Below are 21,788 nucleotides of genomic sequence, written 5' to 3'. Positions count from 1 at the left end.
CATGATTTTCTTTGTACACAATTCTGATTCAACTAAAGTGGTTTTAGAAAGTGGAACACGTGATTAAAGGACATGAAGCCTACACAAAGATTAGACAAAAAGACTACAAACAATCTTTTCTCTATTCCCGATTTTACGGGTTATTGAGTTAGTTGCACTTGTGAACATTTGTTTTCTTCATTACTTCTTTAAGGCGAAGAGCATTGACCTTTACTCTTTCTTGTTCCCCCATTTGGCCATCTTGTTGTTGATGGGAGTCTTCATGAATCTGTCTGACTTCATGTAGGCAGCAATCTTCTCCAGAGCCTATGATGAAATGATAGAATACCAAGTCATTAAAAAAACAACTCCACCTATACATTATTTATAGGGGTGGGAAAAAAATCGATTCACTTATGTATCGCAATTTTTTTTTTTTTTAAATTTGTTCAATGCCAGAATCGATATATTTTCTCCATTTGAGTCTACATGAAGATAGAAGGAAGTAACTGCTTTTATTTTTGTAGTCAATAACATGACGTCATATCCATCAAAACAAACCGTAGCGAGCCGAAACGATGAAGCAGAAAAACAGCGACAGTGAGCGTGGATACGACCTGCAGCCTCACATGTTAAATCTAAAGTGGTAAACACTACACATCCAGTAAAGTATGGAAACACTTTGGGTTTCACACATTGCAGGAAAAGCAGAGCTAGACATCACGACTAAAGCTGCATGCTAACGCTGTCATGGACAGGAAACGTTATTGTATTGCGGTAACGTGCGGTCAAGCCGGCCGTCACTCTCATCTCCGTGGTCAAATGGGCCGACGTTACAACTGTAGAGCACCCATATACTGACATTTATGTTAAATGCATTCAAACGGCCCCGATGGAGCTGACCATGGATCTATAAAGAGAACGAAGCTGACGGGAGAGCAAGCGACGCACTTGGTGAAGTTAGAGGAACGTGTGACTACGTCCGGTTGTCAAAATAAGATGTTAACAAAGGGAACTGTATTTACAAAATACATATATGGAAATAAGATTGATTGGATTATATTCACCAGAAGTATAAAACATTACATGTCCCTTATAAATTAAAACAAAAATAGCACTAATTTGTGAGGGAATTTATATAATATAAATAATGGCAAACAATGACTGATATATTTGACTTCAGGACAGCTCTGACTACATACATGCTGAAATTCAAACATTTTACTGGATTAATTTAGATATTTTCCAAAGTAAAAGTCCCTAGAAGTGTATGATTCAACTTTTCCCCATGGTGTAGTGTTAAAACAGTTAACAAAAATCACAATAAATCGTAATATAGAATCACAATACATATTGAATTGGGAGATAGGTGTATCCTCCCAGCCCGAGTGGTTAAGTGTAGGATGTGCGGAGTGTTCTCACCTCAAAACGGTCTAAAAGATCTTTGAGGTTCTTGAAGTCATCCAGGCACGTAGGATGAAACATGCGGTGTTGATCGAACAGCTCGTACATGAGGAAGTCCGCAAAAGTGATCTGTTGTAAAGAAAAGTTACATTAACAAACATGTTGAACACAAAATAAAAGGCTCAAACTGGACTTTAAAGCTGCACTAATCAATAGTTTTATACGAGCAATCAGTCAAATGACTTGAGTGTTCGTCACTATAAGCAACCCCCTTTCCACATTACATACATCCAAACTCTTTAAAGCTTTAAAAATGACTGACTGACGTACCTTGTCACCAGCGAACCACTTCCTGTCTCCCAAGAAAACCGAGAACTGCTTCAGTAGGTCTGGCAGCGTCTTTAGGTACCCCGGCTTCATCTTGTCCTGATGTCAGAGAGGTGATGTTGACATTAGTGGAGACTCAAAGGCATTAAGTGACACATTCAGTGTTATTTAACTCTTAATGTATTACTCACAAAGTCGGTGTAGCACATCCTCACAAAGCCATTTCTGAAGTCCATCGACTGGTTCTCTATGAAGTCTACGCGGATCTTCTCATCCTCTGTCTCTCCACCTGTGATCAGATCAGATTTAGGGAGACACTTGAGGAATAAAGACCGAGATGCTACACCTGAAACCTGTGTATAATCATGTGGTTCCTTCTTTTTAAAGGAGACCATGAGTTTCCTAAATAAGATAAATAAATAAAGTTATTTTATTTTGAAAAGTTATTGAATGAAAATGGACATGAAACTAATGAACACTTGTCTCTTTTGAACAAAATATTAATATGTGGAATAAACACCGGGGTTATTATAGTAAACTATAACTCAAACGGGCAGTGAGAAATATTTTTAGTAAACTGAAAATAAATAAAAACTATATCCTTTAAGAAAAACAAACAAAACTGAAACTATATTGCCTGGATTAAAAAATAATGAAAATAAAAATGAACCAATTCATTTCAGTGTCTGTTTTTTAGCTATAATATATCGCTACTGAAAAAACGAGACAGCATGAATTTCAGTGAACTCTTGACATAAAACCACAGGAGTTGAACGGACTTGACCTTCCAGGAGATGGCGCCATGCCGCAATTGCTTCACTAATTAACATGAAGATTAAACATTACAGCCATTCCTACACAGTTCTCCAACCATGTATATGTAGCTACATACTTCTAAGACATTATAGCTGGCCCTAACAAAAACTACTGTAAAATCAAAACTAAATATATAAAAACTAAACCTTTCTGAAAAACTGAAAGTAAAATAAAACTAGCAAACACTCTGAGAACTAAAATAAAATAAAAACTAATTGAAAATGAAAAACTACAATAACCTTGATAAATGCACAATACTTACACATTTTGTGCTTACGAGCGATGTATCTCATGATGGCGTTGCTCTGCACTATCTTCCTGTCTCCGTCCTCCAAGTAGGGCAGCTACGGTGAGATGTTGACAATACAATTGTTAGTTGATGTTTTAAACTTGCCGGCTTTATACTTCACTTAACATTAACAAGTTAAAACTCACTTACATTGGGAAAGTCCATTCCAAGTTTGTATTTTTCATCAAACCAGCAGGTCTTGTCAAAGTCGGGAGCTGAAGTGTGAGAGAAATGTGGGTTAAGTAGGTATGTTGTATCGACACGTAAGGGAAGACACTACAGGTGTATAGGGTAACATTTTTAACTAATTGGTATCACCATGAAACTTCCCTAGTTAATTACCTACATTGACACAATCATTTTTTGTATTACACGTTTTTTGAAATGTATGTTTAAATATGCAAATGAGGCATTATCTTATCAAATATGTGCTAATTTTCATACATTTTCAGAACAGAAATCTGAACATTGGTTCAAAATTCTTGTTTCATTTTGTTGACATATTAGAGTCAATGGTTTTTACAGAGGGGATTTTGGATATCTCTTTTTATCACTCTATAAATCAGAAAATACTGTCAACAGCCATGAAAAATATCAAATTTCTCCATGTTTTTAGGAGTAAAATGTTCTATAAATCAGGCTCTGAATGATATATGAACAAACTCCTTTGTTAAAACCTTCAGAATATAGATAGGAATGAAACTGGAAAGTTTGGTGTATATAAGTGCTTCTAAAGTGGAGATTTATGGCTCAGAGTCTGAGAAAAACCTCATTTTGAGAAGCGGCCCTTAAAGATATGAATTGTAAATTTCATACATTTTGCAAGACACTACAGGGGAATAAGGTAAAAAAACATTAACTAACAGATATCACCATGGAACTTCCCCAGTTGATTACTGACATTAAAACAATTATTATTTTGTACTACAAGTTTTCTGAAACTTTGTTTAAATATGCAAATTAGATATTATCTAATACTAACTTTTGGTGAATTTAAGAGAAATCTACAGACACAAATAGACAAAGTAGTAAAATAAACACCTAAATGTGCATTTTGGATGTTTTCTTTCTTTTTATGGAAGCAAAATATCTTGACTAGTGCATGAAAAACAATGTTTTTTTGCCTGTAGTGTCTCACCGTAAGCCACTTTGGTTAAAATTATGACATCTGTGTGTTGAATTGTAAGTTACCTTCACCACAGACGTAAAGCTTGTCCTCATACTTGGTGCCGGTGTACTCCAGCAGCAGACGGGCAGGCTGGGCGAGCTGGGGAAGTGTCAAAAAAAATCATCAGAGATGAGAGAGGTTGGAGATTTTTCAGCTTTTATATCAACAAATTTGAGTTCAGAGGTTCACACATGACATGCATTGACAGACATCAGCATCAAACATCAGTTGAGTGGTACAATTCATAGTTGTTTAATCCATTAGCCAATTAATTGATTAGTTGTTCAAAGGAGTATGGTGATTATTGCTGTACTGATTATGTGCATTTTATCAACAATCACATAGATACAAGTGATTTATCAGGTAATTAGAATTACCGGCTCGCGGTTGTATGTCTCCGCCAGCAACCAGTCAAGTTGCAGAGTACATACATGTCTGTAAATGTCATCATTTTGTTTTCCCAGGGCGTTTCTGAGATATCACGAGAATGAGACGGACCTTGACCTTTGACCACCAATATCTAATCAGTTCATCCTTTAGTCAAGGTGCACCTTTGGACCAAGTCATAGTATAATATGTCGAAAAAAGTAAAAAAAAAAAAAAAAAAAAAAAATCAGAGTATAGTAGGTCAAAAAAAAAATCATGAAATGCTATGTTGAAAAAGTAAAAAAAAAAAGTCATAGTGTAGTATGTAAAAATAAATAAATCAGTGTCAAAAAAAGGTTATAGTATAATATGCTGCAAAAATGTCATAATACAGGATACCATAAAAATGTTGTAAAAAATATCATAGTATGCCATAAAGAAGATATCCAGCAAATCCTGATTGTCTAGTTTTGATCATATAAAATAAGCACTTGTGAGATGTGAGTAGGCTCTGCTGACTTGAGGAGGTGATTTTATCTTTATTATTATTTTTAAGGCCTGTTAATAGAATATCTTTTAAAAAGTAGGAGTTGTTTGTTTTAGCCTCACCTGAGGGCTTTTCCTTAACCACACAGAGACTTGTCTTTCCACCTCTTGAACAACACATTTCATTGTTGTGCACAAGCATGTCATTGTCTCCTGATTTTTTAAAGCTGCTCTGTTAGACATTGTGCCAAGTAGTTAACGTTTATTAATCCATTTTAATAAGATTCCCCAACTAACTAATAACTTTACAGCCCTTTAATTTCACAGGTTTTGTGAAAAACATTTTAAAAAGAAAGTATCATCACATTTAATTAATGGTATGTTTAGATATAGTTTTTTTCTTCTGTACTGTTTTTGTATTTCATTGTTTTTATTGGATTGTTTTCCAAGGTTTGGTTAGGTGTTTCTGCACATGTGTACTTCTTGTTGTTGTATTATTTATATATATGTGCAAATAAATAAAAATGTTAAAAAACAACATTACACAGGTAACATCGCTCACCTTGAGAGAGCAGCTTTAACTGTCTGCATGTTATTAACGCTGCTGCTAATTTAAACATGTAGCCACATGCTAGCTCCCGTTAGCTCCGGGATGTGTGACTCAGGTCGGTAGTCGGTAGTAACGTAATGATGATAACATTTAGAGCACGTGCACACGGAGCCGCCCGGGTTTATCACGGTCATGTAACATCTGTTAAAACTTCTTAAATGCGTTTAAAAACACACATTAACGTGATGTAGTGCAGTTAAAATCTCAGTTCAGGCCTAACAATGAGATGCAGAGAGTTTGAATGGCGACGCAGCGGTGACTGTTTTTAACGGTTAATGTTCAGCCGTTGATGTTCAGCCTAATGTTCAGCCGTTGACGTCTAGCTGTTGACGTCTTCAGCCGTTGACGTTCAGCCTAATGTTCAGCCGTTGACGTCCAGCCGTTAAGGGTTTAAACAGCGCTGCGAACAACCGGAGCTACTCTACAAACAAAGCCGGTTAAACTCACCCCGCGGATATCCCAGTAGGCCAGCTTCATTGTCATTTTGAATCACTTTCCCGAGAACAAATCAGGCTGATGGCGACTTGAACAACCCGCTGGTCTGAGAAGGAGAGGAGGAGAAAGAGAGGAGGAGGTGGGCTGGTTTCTGCAGCCTGTGATGGGGACAGACAGACAGACAGACGGACCGGAGGAGGAGGGGGACGGGGTGAACCGGGCGGTCTCACGGTTCTTTTGTTTGCACAAACAGCCTCAGTACTCAGTAGAGTTTCTAAGGTGTGTAATGTGAACCTGCACGACAGCTTCACATGTAGATGATTCATACCTGGTAGAATAACGTGTATCTAAATCTTGTCGTTATCTGAACAGGTGCAGACTTTCCCATGACACAGAGAAACCAGTGAAAGCTGCAGTATTAAACAGCTGCTACTGCAAGAATATATGCAAGGATTACTGCATAAAGCTTTCATAGTATAATGCTGCATAAAAAAAACCCCAAATAAATTGTGATAATGTCACATGCCTGGTATAGTATGCCATACAAATATCATACAAACTTCTAATATAGTATGCCATAAAAAGTCCTTGTATAGTATGCCATGAAAATGTCAAAAAAAGTCATACTATAGTAAGCAATACATTTTTTTTAAAAGTCCTAGTGTAGTATGCAATAAAATGTTTAAGAAAAATCATACTATAGTAGCCTATTCTGTAAACAGGTCAAAGTATATGACGACTTTTTACATACTATACCATGACTTTTTTCCCCGACATATTATTCTATGACTTTTTCTTTGACATACTATACTATGACTTTTTTTTCCGTCATACTACACAATGACTTTTTTTTGGACAGACTATACTATGACTTTTTTCGACCTTTTTCGACATACTATACAATTACTTTTTTTTCGACATACTATACTATGACTTTTTCTTTGACATACTATACTATGACTTTTTCTTTGACATACTATACTAAGACTTTTTCTTTGACATACTATACTAAGACTTTTTCTTTGACATACTATACTATGACTTTTTTTTCGACATACTATACTAAGACTTTTTCTTTGACATACTATACTATGACTTTACATACTATAATATGATTTTTTTTTGTCGACATACTATACTATGACTTTTTTCATTAAAAATCATAGTATAGTATATCAACAAATTCAATGTAGTTTGTGAAGCCCTGGGATGTATGACTACCGATTTTGGATTGCCTCTGCTTTTCCAGTTCTCCCTGATTGCCTGGCAACCCCAATCACAGTGAAGGATTAGCCTCTCCTACTGGGACCCTATATAACCTGGGAAAAACTAAGATGGCAGTCTCTCTCTCCATCTCCCTCCTGGAACGCTGGTACCTTTCAGGCACCCAACTTGGTTTTGTTTGGTTTGATTTTATTTAGTTATCCTTCATGTTACACATACTTTAGGTTAGCACTTCAACTTCACAGCACCCAACACCTGCACCTCACTACTGACTTTGCACACTTGCTGACTTTAGTTTGCGTCAATTAAGTGATGTTAAATAAATTCCCCTGTCTGTTGTTGTGTGGACTTCCTTTTTTTCTTCTGCTCCTGAATGAGCTGGGCATAACAAGTATGTCAAAAAGAATCATACAAAAGCTTGAGTATACTGTATCATGTCAAAAAAGTCATAGTATGCTGAAAAAAGTCGAACAAAAGTCTTAGTATAGAATGTAGAAAAAAAATCATAGTATAGTGTGTCGAAAAAAGTTGAAAAAAGTCATAATATAGTATGTCGTCAAATTTCATGAAAAAAATTGTATTATAGTATGTTGAAAAATTGTATGGAAAAAGTCATAGTATATTATGTCGAAAAATATTATGAAAAACAGTCATAGTATTGTTTTTGGAAAATTTCATGAAAAAAAGTCATAGTATTGTATGTCGAAAACTTTATGAAAAAAAAGTCATAGTATTGTATGTCGAAAACTTTATGAAAAAAAAGTCATAGTATTGTTTTTGGAAAATTTCATGAAAAAGTCACAGTATAGTAATTCAAAAAATGTTATGAAAAAAAGTCATAGTATTGTATGTCGAAAACTTTATGAAAAAAAGTCATAGTATTGTTTTTCGAAAATTTTATGAAAAACAGTCATAGTATAGTAATTCAAAAAAGTCATAGTATTGTATGTCGAAACATTTTATGAAAAAAAGTCATAGTATTGTATGTCGAAAACTTTATGAAAAAAAAGTCATAGTATTGTTTTTGGAAAATTTCATGAAAAAAAGTCATAGTATAGTAGGTCGAAAAATTTCATGAAAAAAAGTCATAGTATTGTTTTTCGAAAATTTTATGAAAAAGTCACAGTATAGTAATTCAAAAAATGTTATGAAAAAAAGTCATAGTATTGTATGTCGAAAACTTTATGAAAAAAAGTCATAGTATTGTTTTTCGAAAATTTTATGAAAAACAGTCATAGTATAGTAATTCAAAAAAGTCATAGTATTGTATGTTGAAACATTTTATGAAAAAAAGTCATAGTATAGTATAGTAGGTCGAAAAATGTCATTAAAAAAAGTCATAGTATTTTATGTCGAAAATGTTATGAAAAAAAGTCATAGTATTGTTTTTGGAAAATTTCATGAAAAAAAGTCATAGTATTGTTTTTGGAAAATTTCATGAAAAAAAGTCATAGTATAGTATGTCGAAAAACAGTTATAGTAAAGTATGTTGAAAATAATTCATAGTATAGTGTGTAAAACAAAAGTAATAGTATAGTATGTTGAAATAAAAGTCATACTATAGTATGTCAAAAAAGTTGAAAAAAAATATATATTATAGCATGTAATATAATAAGTAATATCTCAATCTTTGTTAGTATGATATCTTTTTCGCAAGAGATTTTTCTGTAAATGAAACGAAATAGAAATAGCATTAAATCAATCTAAAAACATGTGATCAATAGTTTCCCCTTCACAATTGCAAAAAGTGCATCTATTTTTTAACAGTTAAGGTGTTAATGGCAACTGCAGCATGAACTAAAAGCTAAAGAGAGAGAGTAGGATTGTAGCTACCTGTCTCACCTGTCTCACCTGTCTGCAGCCTGCAGGACGAGGCGGAGCTTCTCGGATGCCCCCACGTGATCAGAACTATGAATGAACATAGTAACAATACATCAACACAATACATCAACACAATACACAGTAACGTATACTGAAAACAAATTAAAATACACAATTGGAGCAAACATGAAACAGAGCATTTTACAGGTAGAACAAAAACACCTCGTGTCCGCTGCTTTTAAACAGTCCGTCAAATAATTCCGTCGTAGTGGAAGGCCTACTGCTGCACACAGAAAACATTAGTTCCAGTGTTGTTTCCTTCTGCTCTCATTGTCCTCACCTGTGTATAATAAAGGTCTGGAAATTCTAGATTTATGCACTTTTAATAATTAATTTAAGATTTATATTATATTATTATTATTATTATTATTATTATTATTATTATTATTATTGAATACTTAATTTAAGATTAAGTGGATTATTGAATACTTAAAAAATACAAGCATAGTATTTGGAATATTTTCCCCCAATTACCTGTTTGATTCAGTTGATGGTTTGAAATTCATATTAAAATGTGACTTCTTTGTTGATAAAATCCCAATTAAGTTAGCAAATTCCCATAGACAAGCCCTGAAAGCATGGTTATTAGCTTACTAACATAACTTTTCACCCCATAGGTATTTCATATGGAACAATTAAGACATTCAATATAAAAATAGGACTATTTTCTATCACATGGTTTAATAAAGGAATATTGAGAGTTGGCCAATTACTTAAAACGTTTTTTATTTAGACAGGCTTTTGTTAATCCGTCTGAATAACAGCTCCACTTTGTTTATTGCTTTTATTGGCCTTTTCTTGACTGATTTCTGACCTTGTTACTTGTTTATGTGTCTTTGTCCTCATTTGTTTGTTTTGTTGTGTTTTTAGCTTGACAGCCCTTCGCTTGTCATCGCTACTTTTAATATTGACTGATGTATTTTTTATCAATGTATAGCACTTTGTGATTTTGTATCTGTGAAAGGTGTTATATAAATAAACTTTACTTACTTACTTAATAAAAATGGTTTATTTATTATCTTATAAAGAATTTCTTGATAAATTCAAAATGCCTGTTAAACCAAAGAAGTCTTTATCACTTTTGTAACCTGCAGTTTCATTTATTTTCTTTCTGGGGATGTAAAAACAGCAGCAAGTCAACCACTCCAATGTGAACAACATTTATTTTTATTAGACACAAATGCAATTAAATAATATTTCACAAACAGCACATATAATTCTCTGGGATGGGGACACATAGTGGGTTTTTGGATAGTGACACGTAGCCTCACAGATAACATCAGGACCTAAACTGAAGGCAGGAGTTTGAAAAGGGTTTGTTGACTTTCACTTCTCTAAAAATGTGTTTATTCCTGGATTTGGCACCGGTTGGAGTGAAAACAGAAGGAACGGCTCATGCAGCACTCACAGTATTAAAATATCTGTGTGTGTAAAGGACAGATGGTATCAGATCAGAGTTACTGTTCAGACTGAAACAAGGTCACAAAATAAGAGTTAGTTATAATAAGATGCTACAACTGAGCAGCATTAGAAACATGTTGACGTGCCGTCATGCAACTCTACTGAATAACTGTAAAGAAAACACACAGCAAGAATATGACACAACAGCTGTGGGCAATATGATGGTATGATAGACGGAGATGTTTCTGCTAGTTATACAGCCTGAGGTCGTCCTGTGGATAATTACACTACAGAACCAGACAGACAACAATTCATGCATTTATTTATGAATATTCTTGAGAGGTTTTTGCATCACAAGTTGAACAAATTTTGATGCCAAAGTTTATGAATTGGTAAGTAGTCAGGGCCGAAGTCAGGGCTGTAGTCAGGGTCGTAGTCAGGGCCGTAGTCAGGGCTGTATTCAGGGCCTTAGTCAGGGCCGTAGTCAGGGCCGTAGCCAGGATTTTAGAAATACAGAGGTCATCAGTTGTAGTCCGCCTCACCCTTCGACACCAAAAAAAAGTTATTTTATTTGTATTTTTCTTAGTTATTCATCCAGTTAGTAAGTTTTATTTAAATGGGGTGGTACTTTCAAGGAAATTCACTCTGGATTAGGTTGCACCAGCTGTGCTTCTGTTTGTAAAGTTGTTCCTGAATCCTTCGTAACTACTAGAGAGTTTCAAACTATTAACACTTAATTAATGGCTTCGCCCGAAATCACATACTATGCACTACATACTCTTTTTGTGTGAATAAACAGTAGTATTCATCTTTTACAAAGTGCATGACCTCAGTGTCCTCAGTGGGAGCTACGGCCCTATACGGAGTTAGAGGCTCTATATTTGGATCAGCTCTTCTTCTTACTTTAATCGGTCAGTGTTGGATCCAAGTTGTAACGGATTGAATCTTGAACGTCAATATTATTCAATGCTCGGTGAAGGAAATACAGACTTTGTACAGAAACTCTGACAAAAATGTAGTTGCAAATCGTGAAAATCAAATAATTTAAAAAGAAAATGCATCAAGAGACATTGTGAAATCACCAAAAGAATGACACAAGAAACTAAAAGGGGGTACACAGATTGTAGGTCCTCTCTGCCACAGTAGCAACTCTCTCAATAATCTTCTTGTAACAAAGCTTTTCACAGGTGTGATATGTTTAATATGTAATCTGTACAAAGTCCTGATATGAAAACAGGGAATGTAATGAGTGTTTTGTGTTTGTGCTGCGTGTGTGTTCACTTCTCTTCGTGCACAGCTCCCATGCACAGACTCCCCTCCTCCTCGATGGTCTCCAGCTCATCTGTGCGGATGGCCTGCGTGATTAGATTCAGCTCCTCGCACATGGTCTCGAACCGGTACGCCACGCGGATGTCGGGAACGTTGGTGCGCCTGATGTCGTTACTCTTCTCCCCCTCCTTGATGTGATGTGGGCCGAGCCAGGAGCGCTTCACCTGATCCCGGGAGAGGAGTCAAATTAAACTGTTTGCAGAACAATAGGGAGGCGGTACAGTTGTATAGTGTACTGTACAGTATAATGTGTAATGTGCTATAAAGATAAATGATACCCTATCAGAGAATCCGCTCATCAGCACGCTGTTTCTGGCCAGCTCACACATGTCGCAGGAGCTCAGCTTCCACACCTGAGCAGCAATACTGTACTCTTCCATCAAGGGCTCCTAAACAGAGCACACAATACATCATCACTACAGTGGAAACCGCTTATAGTGATCAAAAAGCTTGGAACAGAATCATCCCTAAACAAATCCCTTAAATAATTAGCTTATCCACCTTGTTCTCAGGGGCGTTACTGTAAAAATGATTATGGGCGTAACCGGTCAGAAAACAGAGGATTTCGCCCTCCAGGTTGGGAGTGAGTCGCTACCCCAAGCGAGGGAGTTTAAGTATTTCGGGGTCTTGTTCACCGGTGAGGGTAAAATGGAGCGGGAGATGGACAGGCGGTGCGGCGTCAGCAGTCATGCGGGCGCTGTACCGGAAGAAGGAGCTGAGCCGGAAGGCAAAGCTCTCGATTTACCGATACATCTACGTTCCAACCCTCACCTACCTAATCTAAAAATGTTGGATGTCACAAATGATTGACTGGCTGTGTACACTGACCTTGGTGAAGTGAAACTGCAGCGGGTCGTCTGTGGACAGAGAGACCATGAGGCCTCTGGACAGGTACTCTGGCAGAGGGTTACGATGGTAGCTGAGGAACAGGCTGTTATTGCTGAGGGGGGACATGGCGATGCCGATCTGGGCCAAGTAGTACAGATACTGCAGCACAGGAGCCTGGAAGCAAATAAGGCATAACAGTCAATGCTATAGGAGTACATTAAAGGGTAACTTCAGTATTCTTCAACCCTATTTTCCATGTTTTTACGTCTAAATGACTAATGTGAACAACAATTTCTGAAGTTGGTCCAGTATTGAGGGAGAGCGCTGTAGACGGCAGCTGCTCACAAGCTGCAATATGGAGCTATTACCGTCATTTTTGTCCATTAAAAGTGCTTGTTTTTGCCATGACAGGCTCTGAAATGTCTGACAACATTATGGAAAGAGCCTCGCTCAAGGAGAAATGTCTCATTCTGAAATCAGGCGTAGTGACGTGTTGCCAGAAGACAATGGTGTAATAGTGGAATACATCCATGGTGGAAACGAGAGTGCCAGCCGGTCAGTTTGTTGTGTTGGAGAAGAGAAAGCGTAGCTTAGTGTTAACTAAGGGTGCTTTCACATCAGGGACCTGAGTCCACTTGAAAAGGTGGTCTGGAGAACGGATCACGTGGACTCGGATCTGTTAGCATCAGGTGTGAAAGCCGACCGTACCAAAACACGGAAGTGGACCGCTATTTAAGCATTTAAGGAAGTGACATTTTAACAAAAGTATGACTCAGATGAACAAACACAAGTCAGATTATCTATTACTAAAATCAGAAAATCCCCCTGAACTCTTTGACAGATAAACTCTGTAAATGAAGCAGAGAGTTGTGATATTGAGTTCAGACCTTCCTGAGCAGCAGCCCATGGGAGATGTTCTCTGACAGCATGAAACCAGACACCAGGTGATGGATCGGCCCCGCCTCGCCACAATGAGGACGGAGGACGAGCGTGGGAAACCCCCGCTGCCTGGAACGAAAAAAGACACAGACACTAATAGGGTGACTTCAACGGATTAAAGGAGGATAACAGATTCCAGCTTTGTTTGGGGTGTAAACAATCAGACAAAGTATCATCTGCATAAATGCACATTCATTAGTGTTCCCCAGTGACTCGAATATAAAACAGACGACAGATAAACGGCAACAGATGAATCCCTGAGGACCCTTTGTACTGTAATATGAAGCTAATCTGCACACACACACACACACACACACACACACACACATGCACAAACTCTACTTGTTATTTTTGTATTCTGTTTTTAATGAGGAGGAGTTGAGACAATTTGCTATCAAATCAATTCAGGATGCGTTCAAAATTTAAATCTTTTGTAAAAGAGGTTGAGTCCTGTAATTCCCGACCTATTTTCCTCGAAGACCCACCCCCTACTTGTATCTAAGAAAAGACCCCATATTTTCTGACGTCATCAACCAAAATTTACAAATCCCTTGAAGAAACCCCCTTCATTTGAATCAAGTGATTCAGTGTATTAAAGGGACTATTTGTAACTTTCAGAATGTCTTCTTAACAGCGACACCTGTGGCCTTGAAATCAACGAAAGTCAGCGTCGAGCTCGCGCTTGCTTGCTCTAAATAGACATGAACGGGCATCGCTCAAAACAGTGAGGAGACACACGTCAGCTAAAAGCACAATATCACTCTATATTTCACCTGCTTGGTAGTAATGTTAGCTGACCAGACGAAGGTCTGTCCATGAATCAATGCTGATCCTCAGCACAGGCTTAGGCAGCGGGGCTCCTCAACGAGTTACGTTATCGACTCCCGACCAAAGCCGGCAGCCGAAGACACCGGCACCCGGTCGGTAAAGAGACGATAACATTTCTCTCCGCGGAGCCCCGTCACTTCACAAGACACGGAAAACCTCTGTTGGTCTGGAGGAGCTGCAGCAGTTATTTCTGCACAAACGTCCACTGTACATTCACTAGATATTCTCACAGCTACTAACTCTTCTGCAGTGTGGAGTGAGCGCGCGTTCACGTCTAGAGGTGGAGCGAGTACGCGAGAACGCGCGCGCTGTCTGAGTGAAGGCAAGCAGGCAAGAGGAGACGAGGCTCCGGCCACACGTGAGCGCGCATATGCGAGCGCGCATGTGTGCCGACCCGGTACATTTATACGCTTACAAAGTTACAAACAGTCCCTTTAAATGAGTTGTGCGAGATTTAAAAAAAAAAAAATCATTGTGTTTAAAATTTTTAATTAAGGTTAATTAACAAAATGATGGTTAACCAGCATCATATTTTGTGACAATGAAATCCCTCGGCTGGGGCAAGAATAATTTTCTTTTCTGATTGTGAAAGCATAAGAGATACATATTTCTACCCAACGCTTCTTAAAATAGGTCGATGCACTGAATCTGCTAATTGTTATAAACAAAAAGGCAGATCATGGCCTTCAGCTGGACTGAGGTGTAGTTACGTACCTGCGCAGGTGATTCAGCACGGTCATGTTTGTATACATGTAGTAGAGGTAGTAGGAGTAGGGCGGGTTGTCCTCCTCGGTCCAGTTGACCGGCAACGGACTGTCCAGGTTGAAGATATGTTGCTCTGGTTTCGACTCGTCGTCCACACTGTCAAAACCCACAACCTGTGAGAGAGGGAGAGATCCATGAAACCCTCTGTAGGTCTGACTACGTGTGATTAATATATAAATTCATGAAGACTGCGTACGTGCTGGAGGAAGAGGTGCAGCTCTGGATGGCTGCGGGGGTCGATCGTCACCTCAAACAGAGGCATGAAGATGTTCTCCAGCATCTCCTGGAAGTTGCACAGCTGTTTCTTCGTGTGGTAGACGTCACTTTGAGAAGAGAAAAATACAAATGAAGTCAGTTGTGAGGTCATGGTTGTATATTGATGAAATGCTTTCTTGTCCTCTTTTTACTCAAGTATGCTGCAGATATTTTAAAGATAATTAGCGACTCATGGCTGTTTGTAAACTTCGATAAGGGCTACTCAGTGGTGGAAGAGTATTCATTTAGTTAAGTAAAAGTAGAAATATCACATTAAAAATAATTAAAAATAAAAATTTGACTTCAGCAAAGGTACACAAGTATTAACCCATTTGTGCCCTCAACTAACTAAATTTTTTAATTTCCTTTGGGCTTGCCTACAGAAGCCCTGAAGGGCAAGCAAGAATGTTTTTTGGTGATACATTTTCTAAATCTGATCTAAATTATTTTCTCTTTTGTGTTTATGACTTAAGAACAGGTTGATTTTTTTTTTTTTACCAGGATAATCTTTCTAAATTCCTTTTTTTGTCTGTCAAACATGTAAAAAAAAACAAGTGAATTTTTTTTTCAACTGTTTCACAAAAAAATAACAAAAAAATAACTTAGAAAAATCAGCCTAAAAATATATATTTTTTACCTGTTTCACAGACAAAAAAAGGAACTTAGAAAGATTATCCCGGCAAAAGTTTTTTTCCCGCCTGTTCTTAAGTCATAAACACTGGAGAGAAAATAATTTAGATCATACTTAGAAAATGGATCATCAGAAAAAAAAAAATCTCGCTTGGCCTTTCAGGGCTTCCGTACTCGCCTTTAAAGCACAAATGTGAAATTTTCAAAATCTGCCAAACCGTTTGGCTGAGAAGTGAGTTTTTCTTATGATACTATATCAAGTATTTGTTTTTGCAATAGACTCTATGAAATTAACTTCTCAGCATTTTGTATTTACTTACTTGGACTGTGGTTATATGTTATATATTGTATGTCTTAATGCAAAATATTTGTACATATTTCTTATATTCTTATTATTTACTTATATTTCTCTCTATATATTGTGTTACATATTGTAGCATTATTTACATAATTTACATATTATATACTCCTTTATTTCTATTTTCTTACATTTCTTTGCTTTTATATAATAATAATAATAATAATAATAATAATAATAATACATTTTATTTAAAAAGGGCTTTTCAAGAAACTCAAAGACACTTTACACATATAAAATGATCATAAAACAAGGACATCATAAAATATAAAACATACAACATTAATCACACATTAAAAGCAGACTATTAACCACACCCCCATTCTCTGTTTGAGAAAGAACGTTAATCAAAAAAATAGGAAATAAAAGCGGCTGGAGGTGGGGCTTTAAAAGCAACTACAGTGTTCTGAAAAAACACATTTTAAAATATCATCATATATTTAGAAATCATATGATGATTGATGATTATACATCATAAATTGATCCTATGTTTTATATGTAAAACTGAAATGTGTATGGTAACTAAAATATTTTGTAGTGGAGTAAGAAGTAAAAAGTGGTTGAAATGCCTCACAATACTTGAGTATTTGTAGTATCATACTTCCCATCACTGGAGTTACTCACAAGAGTCGTGGCACTTGCACAAGCCAGCGCACGTTGCTGGAGTAGACCAGATGTTTGACGGCCCACTGGGCCAGTTTGTCCCACTCGTCTCTGCAGCGTCCGTAGATGGAGAGCCGGAGCTCCACATTCTGGTACTTGCTCTCCTCCAGGTCTGCCATCACCTCCTGAGAAGAAGAAGAAGAAGCAGTAAAACAAACAGTCAGCAGAGGGCGCCAACGCCTTGTACAGTCACTCTGCAGGTTATCTGTGGTTAACTGTGGCAGTATCACCTTAATAATGTGACCAAAGTATTTCCCCTCGATGTGGTTGTCTGTTTTGATGAAGATCTCTCTCAGGATGGACTCGCCGATGGGGTTGTATTTGGCGTTGAACTTGTCGAAGCGGTGGAAAGTGTTGCGGTCCTGCAAGAAGAGTTGAAAACAATCTCTTATTAACTGATGCTGCTGTGTGGTTCAATCACTATTCCCTAATTCAACACCGTGGTTTTAACCACTAGTTAGCTTTTTCTTTTATTATGACGTGCAATTTTTATTTTACAATATGCATATCAGTCATACACGGAAACAAGAGGGGTCTGCCTGACTGTAGAGTGGCTTGCTTATAAAGCTATTGCCAAGAAAAAACATATTTAAGGAAATACAGTAAAAGTATTACATTTTAAGAAAAAGAAATACATAAATAAAATGAAATAAATAATAATAAAATAGGCTTAAAAACAGGGTGCTTCCACCTCATATTTGCACTGATTCTTTTTATAAAACAAATATACATTCCCCACTTCAGGAGTTATTTTTCTATCCTGTCCTGCAGCCTTTATGACATTCTTTCATATGCAGCTACTTTCCCTAATTCAGTCACCCAGTCCTGAAAAAGGAGGTTTCCCCCGGTGTCGTCCAGCTCCTGAGAAGGATTTGCTGTCCAATCATAATAGCAGTCTGGACCATATTCTTAATTTAATTTATGTTATGTAATTTATTTATTTTAATTTAATTTATTTAATTTAATTTATTTAATTTTTTATATATTTTATTTATTTACTTCATTATATTTTCATTGTAAATATATATCCTTTTAACTTAATGTTTAGCTATTTACTTTCATTTAAGATTGTTAATAATAATTTTTATAATAATTTTTATATTATTGTTTTTTAACAATATATATATATATATATATATATATATAATATTAATTTGGGGGAAGGCTCTTTGTTGTATGTACAATGTGTTAAATGTACAAAATCAATAAATATATGTTAAAATAAATAAATAATAAAAGCAAATAACATCTTACAGTCTCCATACTTGTAGATAATTTAATGGATAAGCAGTGTAACAGAGGGAGAGGAGCCGATGCAGCCTGCTCTACATTGCACCATGAGGGTTAATCTCTCTGAAGGTAATGCCCAGTGTGCCCGATGCTTCAGGCTAAATGCATAGTAATAAAAAAAAATTTTTTGGGAACCTTAAACCACCACTTTTAACTGAGGAATTCCTTAAATATACTATCAGATCTCTTAAAATAATTGGAAAGGATTTCTAATGGAAGCAAATAGTTCCGCTTGGGACACAGTTTGGTTAGCCTTTTATCTATCCATCACGGACGTTACTCACTGCGTGCATGTCCAGGGTGTCCACGCTCAGGTCAAAGGCCGTCAGGTTCATGGTCTCAAACACCTCCATGAGCGTCTGACCTATCCCTCTCTCCACATGCACGATCTCTTTCGGATACTTCTTCATGGCTCTTTTGATAAAACGCAGCAGGTGCTTCTGGTTCATGCAGGACGAAGCGTGAATGTGTGTGTCCACCTGTAAAACAGAAGACATATTCTGGAGTCTGGTTCTGGATTATAATACAATAAATAAATCTGATTAGGCTCAGTAGAAAAACAGCTCTCAAGTTCACCTTACGGATATTGTAAAAGTCTCGATGTGGGACTTTCTTCTGCGCTGCGAGCTCCTTCATCTCGTTCAGCAGGATGTGCATCTGGAACTTGGAGCTGAGATACTGCAGACGACGGTAGCAGAAGGACTTTCTGTGGCAAAGGGAAACAAAAAGGAGTGATGGGAACTTTCTGAGATATAAAATAGGGTTCAGATGGTTCAAAAAGGAAAGAGACAAGAAAGTCTTGTGATAAACAATTTGAGTGGTCAAGTATCATCTAGTCAAAGGTAACGCCGTAATAAAGCGTTCACACAAATTTGTTTTAACGCCACTAATTTCTTTAACACATTAACGCAGCTTGTGATTTTTAGGTTGTAGCAGGCTCAGTTTTAAAGCTAGCGTAATACTGGTATCATAGAAAACCTAAGGAATCCATTGGTACCAACCGTGTCATACTAGGTTGTTGTGAAGGAGGTTAAATAACGCTCCAAATTGACATCATGGCCATTTTCAAAGGGGTCCCTTGACCTCTGACCTCTGGATATGTGAATGTAAATGTGTTCTATGGGTACCCACGAGTCTCCCCTTTACAGACATGCCCACTTTATGATAATCACATGCAGTTTGGGGCAAGTCATAGTCAAGTCAGCACACTGACACACTGACAGCTGTTGTTGTCTGTTGGGCTGCAGTTTGCCATGTTATGATTTGAGCTTATTTTAATGCTAAATGCAGTATCTGTGAGGGTTTCTGGACAATATTTGTCATTGTTTTGTGTTGTTAATTGATTAATATGTACATGCATTTGCATAAAGCAGCATATTTGTCCACTCCCATGTTGATACGAGTATGAAATACTTGACAAATTTCCCTTTAAGGGACATTTTGAAGAGATAAAAAATGTGTGTTTAATTTGGGATTAAATATTTTAATCGATTGACAGCCCTAATATCATCATTTTTTTTTTTAAATCTTAAATGCACACAAAAAATAAGGAAAACGTACACTGGTCCGTTGATAATGAGGGCCATCATCACGTTCATATCAGCGATGTACTCCTGCAGGTCTGGATACGGCAGGTCCAGCTCCGTGCTCCTGTTAGCAACATCAAAACTTTAGCAGGAAACTCTCTGCTGCCAACAAAAATGTGTGAACTGAGTCTAAAAACAGACATCCAACCACACGGAGGACTACGAGATAAAGCATGCCAGTGATTCATCATAAATATCTCACTTTTCCATAATGTTCCTCGTCGTGTACACATGCATGACACCATCCACCATCTTGCAGCCGTAACCCATGTCATGGGGCATGCTGGCAGGGTCCTGGTTCTCATAGGGGTGCGTTTCAGAAACAGTTGGGCGCCCTGTGGCATCTGAGAGGAGACAGAATGTCGCAGTGTGTCACGGTGGCTCTGAACGAGGTGGGAACGCACATGCAACTAAGGTCTGATTTTAACAGCCTGGTACGGGGGGGGTGACAGATGGATCGTGAAATCTGTGGGTGTGCCCGGTTATGTCTTAATGTGAGAGTACGGCACATGACACATGATGTATATTCCCATATTAAAAGGACCAGTGTAGGATTTATTGGTAGAAATGGAATATAATATATATTATTAGTCTGCCATGTTGCACCGCCACGTTTCTACAGCAGCCCAGAACGGACAAACCAAACAGTTGCTCTTTCACGTTACCTGAAGGCCACCATAGTTCTCCTACATGCTTAGAAAGGGAGGAGTGAGCGAAGGGGTGTTCACGTGGTTGCAATCTGCAACCTCACTGCTAGATGCCACTAAATCCTGCACACTGGTCCTTTAACAGAGGATGACTTAGTTTCAACACTTTATCGATGCGTGTATAATGCAAAGAGGGAACCACAATTAATAGTGGAAAGGTAAACAACAGCAAGGAATTTTAGGAATGACAGACAGAGAATAGAACAACCACTACCTATGAAAATAATAATAACAATAACAATGAAAGACAGAGATGATAATAATGATGATGATGATGATGATGATGATGATGATGATGATGATGATGATGATAATAATAATAAAAATAAAATTATATACATTTAAATAAATAAAATAAAATAATAAATAAATATATAACTTTGAATAACTAGATTAAAAAAAGTAAATTAAAAAAATAATAAATTAATTAAATTTTAATTAAATTAAATTATTATTATTTTTTTAATTAAAACAAAATTAATTAAAATTAAAATAAAAAAACAAAAGATAAACAAATAAACAAATAAACCCAACTGACCATAAAGACACTGCAAAATCACCCAAATTGACATACATCTGTGATAAATTCCAAAAGTCCAGGCACCTCTTGCCACCTCTAATAATGAGTCTGTCGACTGTAACATAAGATTATTAATTATTTTTTGAGTAATAGGAATGGAGTAATCAGGATTAGAGCTGCAAATAATCTATATTTTATTGTTAATTATTATGTTGATCGTTATTTAGATTTATCGATTTTATTGTTGTTTTTGTCTACTAAATCGATACCTTTTTTGTTTTTACCAGTTTTTCCTCATTCGCATCGAGGGTCTAAGGACTGGGGGATGTCTTATACAGAACACTTTGAGGCAAATTTTGTATTCCTGATTTACACTACACAACTAATATGATGTAATTATATTTTTTGTGTTCTAAAATGCCAGAAAGTCGTAAAAAGAAAAAGTGCCCATCACAAGGTCCCAGAGCCCAAAATGACGTTTTCAAAATGTTCGACATCTCAGAAACCCAAAAATATTCAATTTACAATGATAGAAAACAAAGAAATGCAGCAAATGCTCAAACATGTTGAACCAGAAAATGATAAAATACTTTATCATAATTGTTGGAGAATAATTTTTTTATCAGCTAATCATTGACACCAGAAATCAGGGCCTCCAGTTTGTTGGATATGCATGAATGTTTTTAGGTGTACTGTATAAGAGG

General features: G+C 36.7%; 2 protein-coding genes and 1 long non-coding RNA gene across 8 annotated transcripts in view; 1 reads left to right on the top strand and 2 right to left on the bottom strand.

Annotated features, from left to right (window-relative positions):
* Positions 1–176: 176 nt before the first annotated feature.
* On the bottom strand, positions 177–6,095 carry LOC119489651 (glutathione S-transferase Mu 3-like). Its single transcript, XM_037772383.1, has 8 exons — positions 5,893–6,095; positions 4,007–4,082; positions 2,966–3,030; positions 2,789–2,870; positions 1,902–1,999; positions 1,714–1,809; positions 1,402–1,512; positions 177–306 (listed from the first exon to the last, which is right to left on the bottom strand). The coding sequence occupies exons 1-8, from the start codon at positions 5,926–5,928 to the stop codon at positions 211–213; spliced, it is 660 nt and encodes a 219-aa protein (XP_037628311.1). The 5' UTR covers positions 5,929–6,095; the 3' UTR covers positions 177–210.
* LOC119489654 lies at positions 6,007–7,586 on the top strand. Of its 2 annotated transcripts, XR_005207224.1 has the most exons (3): positions 6,007–6,159; positions 6,253–6,409; positions 7,130–7,586. It is a non-coding gene; the product is annotated as an uncharacterized LOC119489654 (long non-coding RNA). The 2 variants fall into 2 exon arrangements; XR_005207223.1 differs by lacking the exon at positions 7,130–7,586 and having other exon boundaries at positions 6,253–6,577.
* A 2,543-nt stretch (positions 7,587–10,129) lies between these two features.
* The window catches only part of ampd2b (adenosine monophosphate deaminase 2b), a 58,611-nt gene continuing 46,952 nt past the window's right edge, over positions 10,130–21,788 (bottom strand). For 4 of the 5 annotated variants that reach the window (XM_037772358.1, XM_037772359.1, XM_037772361.1 and 1 more), the window contains 12 exons: positions 20,060–20,201; positions 19,832–19,921; positions 18,848–18,977; positions 18,556–18,750; positions 17,212–17,343; positions 16,943–17,106; positions 15,272–15,398; positions 15,025–15,188; positions 13,431–13,551; positions 12,544–12,717; positions 11,994–12,104; positions 11,664–11,879 (listed from right to left, as the gene is read on the bottom strand). In XM_037772358.1, coding sequence (XP_037628286.1) covers positions 11,664–11,879; positions 11,994–12,104; positions 12,544–12,717; positions 13,431–13,551; positions 15,025–15,188; positions 15,272–15,398; positions 16,943–17,106; positions 17,212–17,343; positions 18,556–18,750; positions 18,848–18,977; positions 19,832–19,921; positions 20,060–20,201 — 1,766 coding nt within the window. Of the gene's footprint in view, positions 11,880–11,993; positions 12,105–12,543; positions 12,718–13,430; positions 13,552–15,024; positions 15,189–15,271; positions 15,399–16,942; positions 17,107–17,211; positions 17,344–18,555; positions 18,751–18,847; positions 18,978–19,831; positions 19,922–20,059; positions 20,202–21,788 lie in introns of all 5 variants that reach the window. The other variant, XM_037772356.1, reaches the window with a different exon arrangement.

The sequence above is a fragment of the Sebastes umbrosus genome, chromosome 6 (genome assembly GCF_015220745.1).
Source record: "Sebastes umbrosus isolate fSebUmb1 chromosome 6, fSebUmb1.pri, whole genome shotgun sequence".
Classification (NCBI taxonomy): domain Eukaryota; kingdom Metazoa; phylum Chordata; class Actinopteri; order Perciformes; family Sebastidae; genus Sebastes; species Sebastes umbrosus.
This window is presented reverse-complemented; position numbering and strand designations above follow the sequence as displayed.

Coding starts and splice junctions, on each gene's coding strand:
- LOC119489651 (XM_037772383.1), bottom strand. CDS start 5,928: ATGACAATGAAGCTGGCCTACTGGGATATCCGCGGG. Junction 4,083..5,892: donor CCTACTGGGATATCCGCGGG/GTGAGTTTAACC, acceptor ACACTTCCCCAG/CTCGCCCAGCCTGCCCGTCT. Junction 1,513..1,713: donor AGTGGTTCGCTGGTGACAAG/GTACGTCAGTCA, acceptor TCTTTACAACAG/ATCACTTTTGCGGACTTCCT.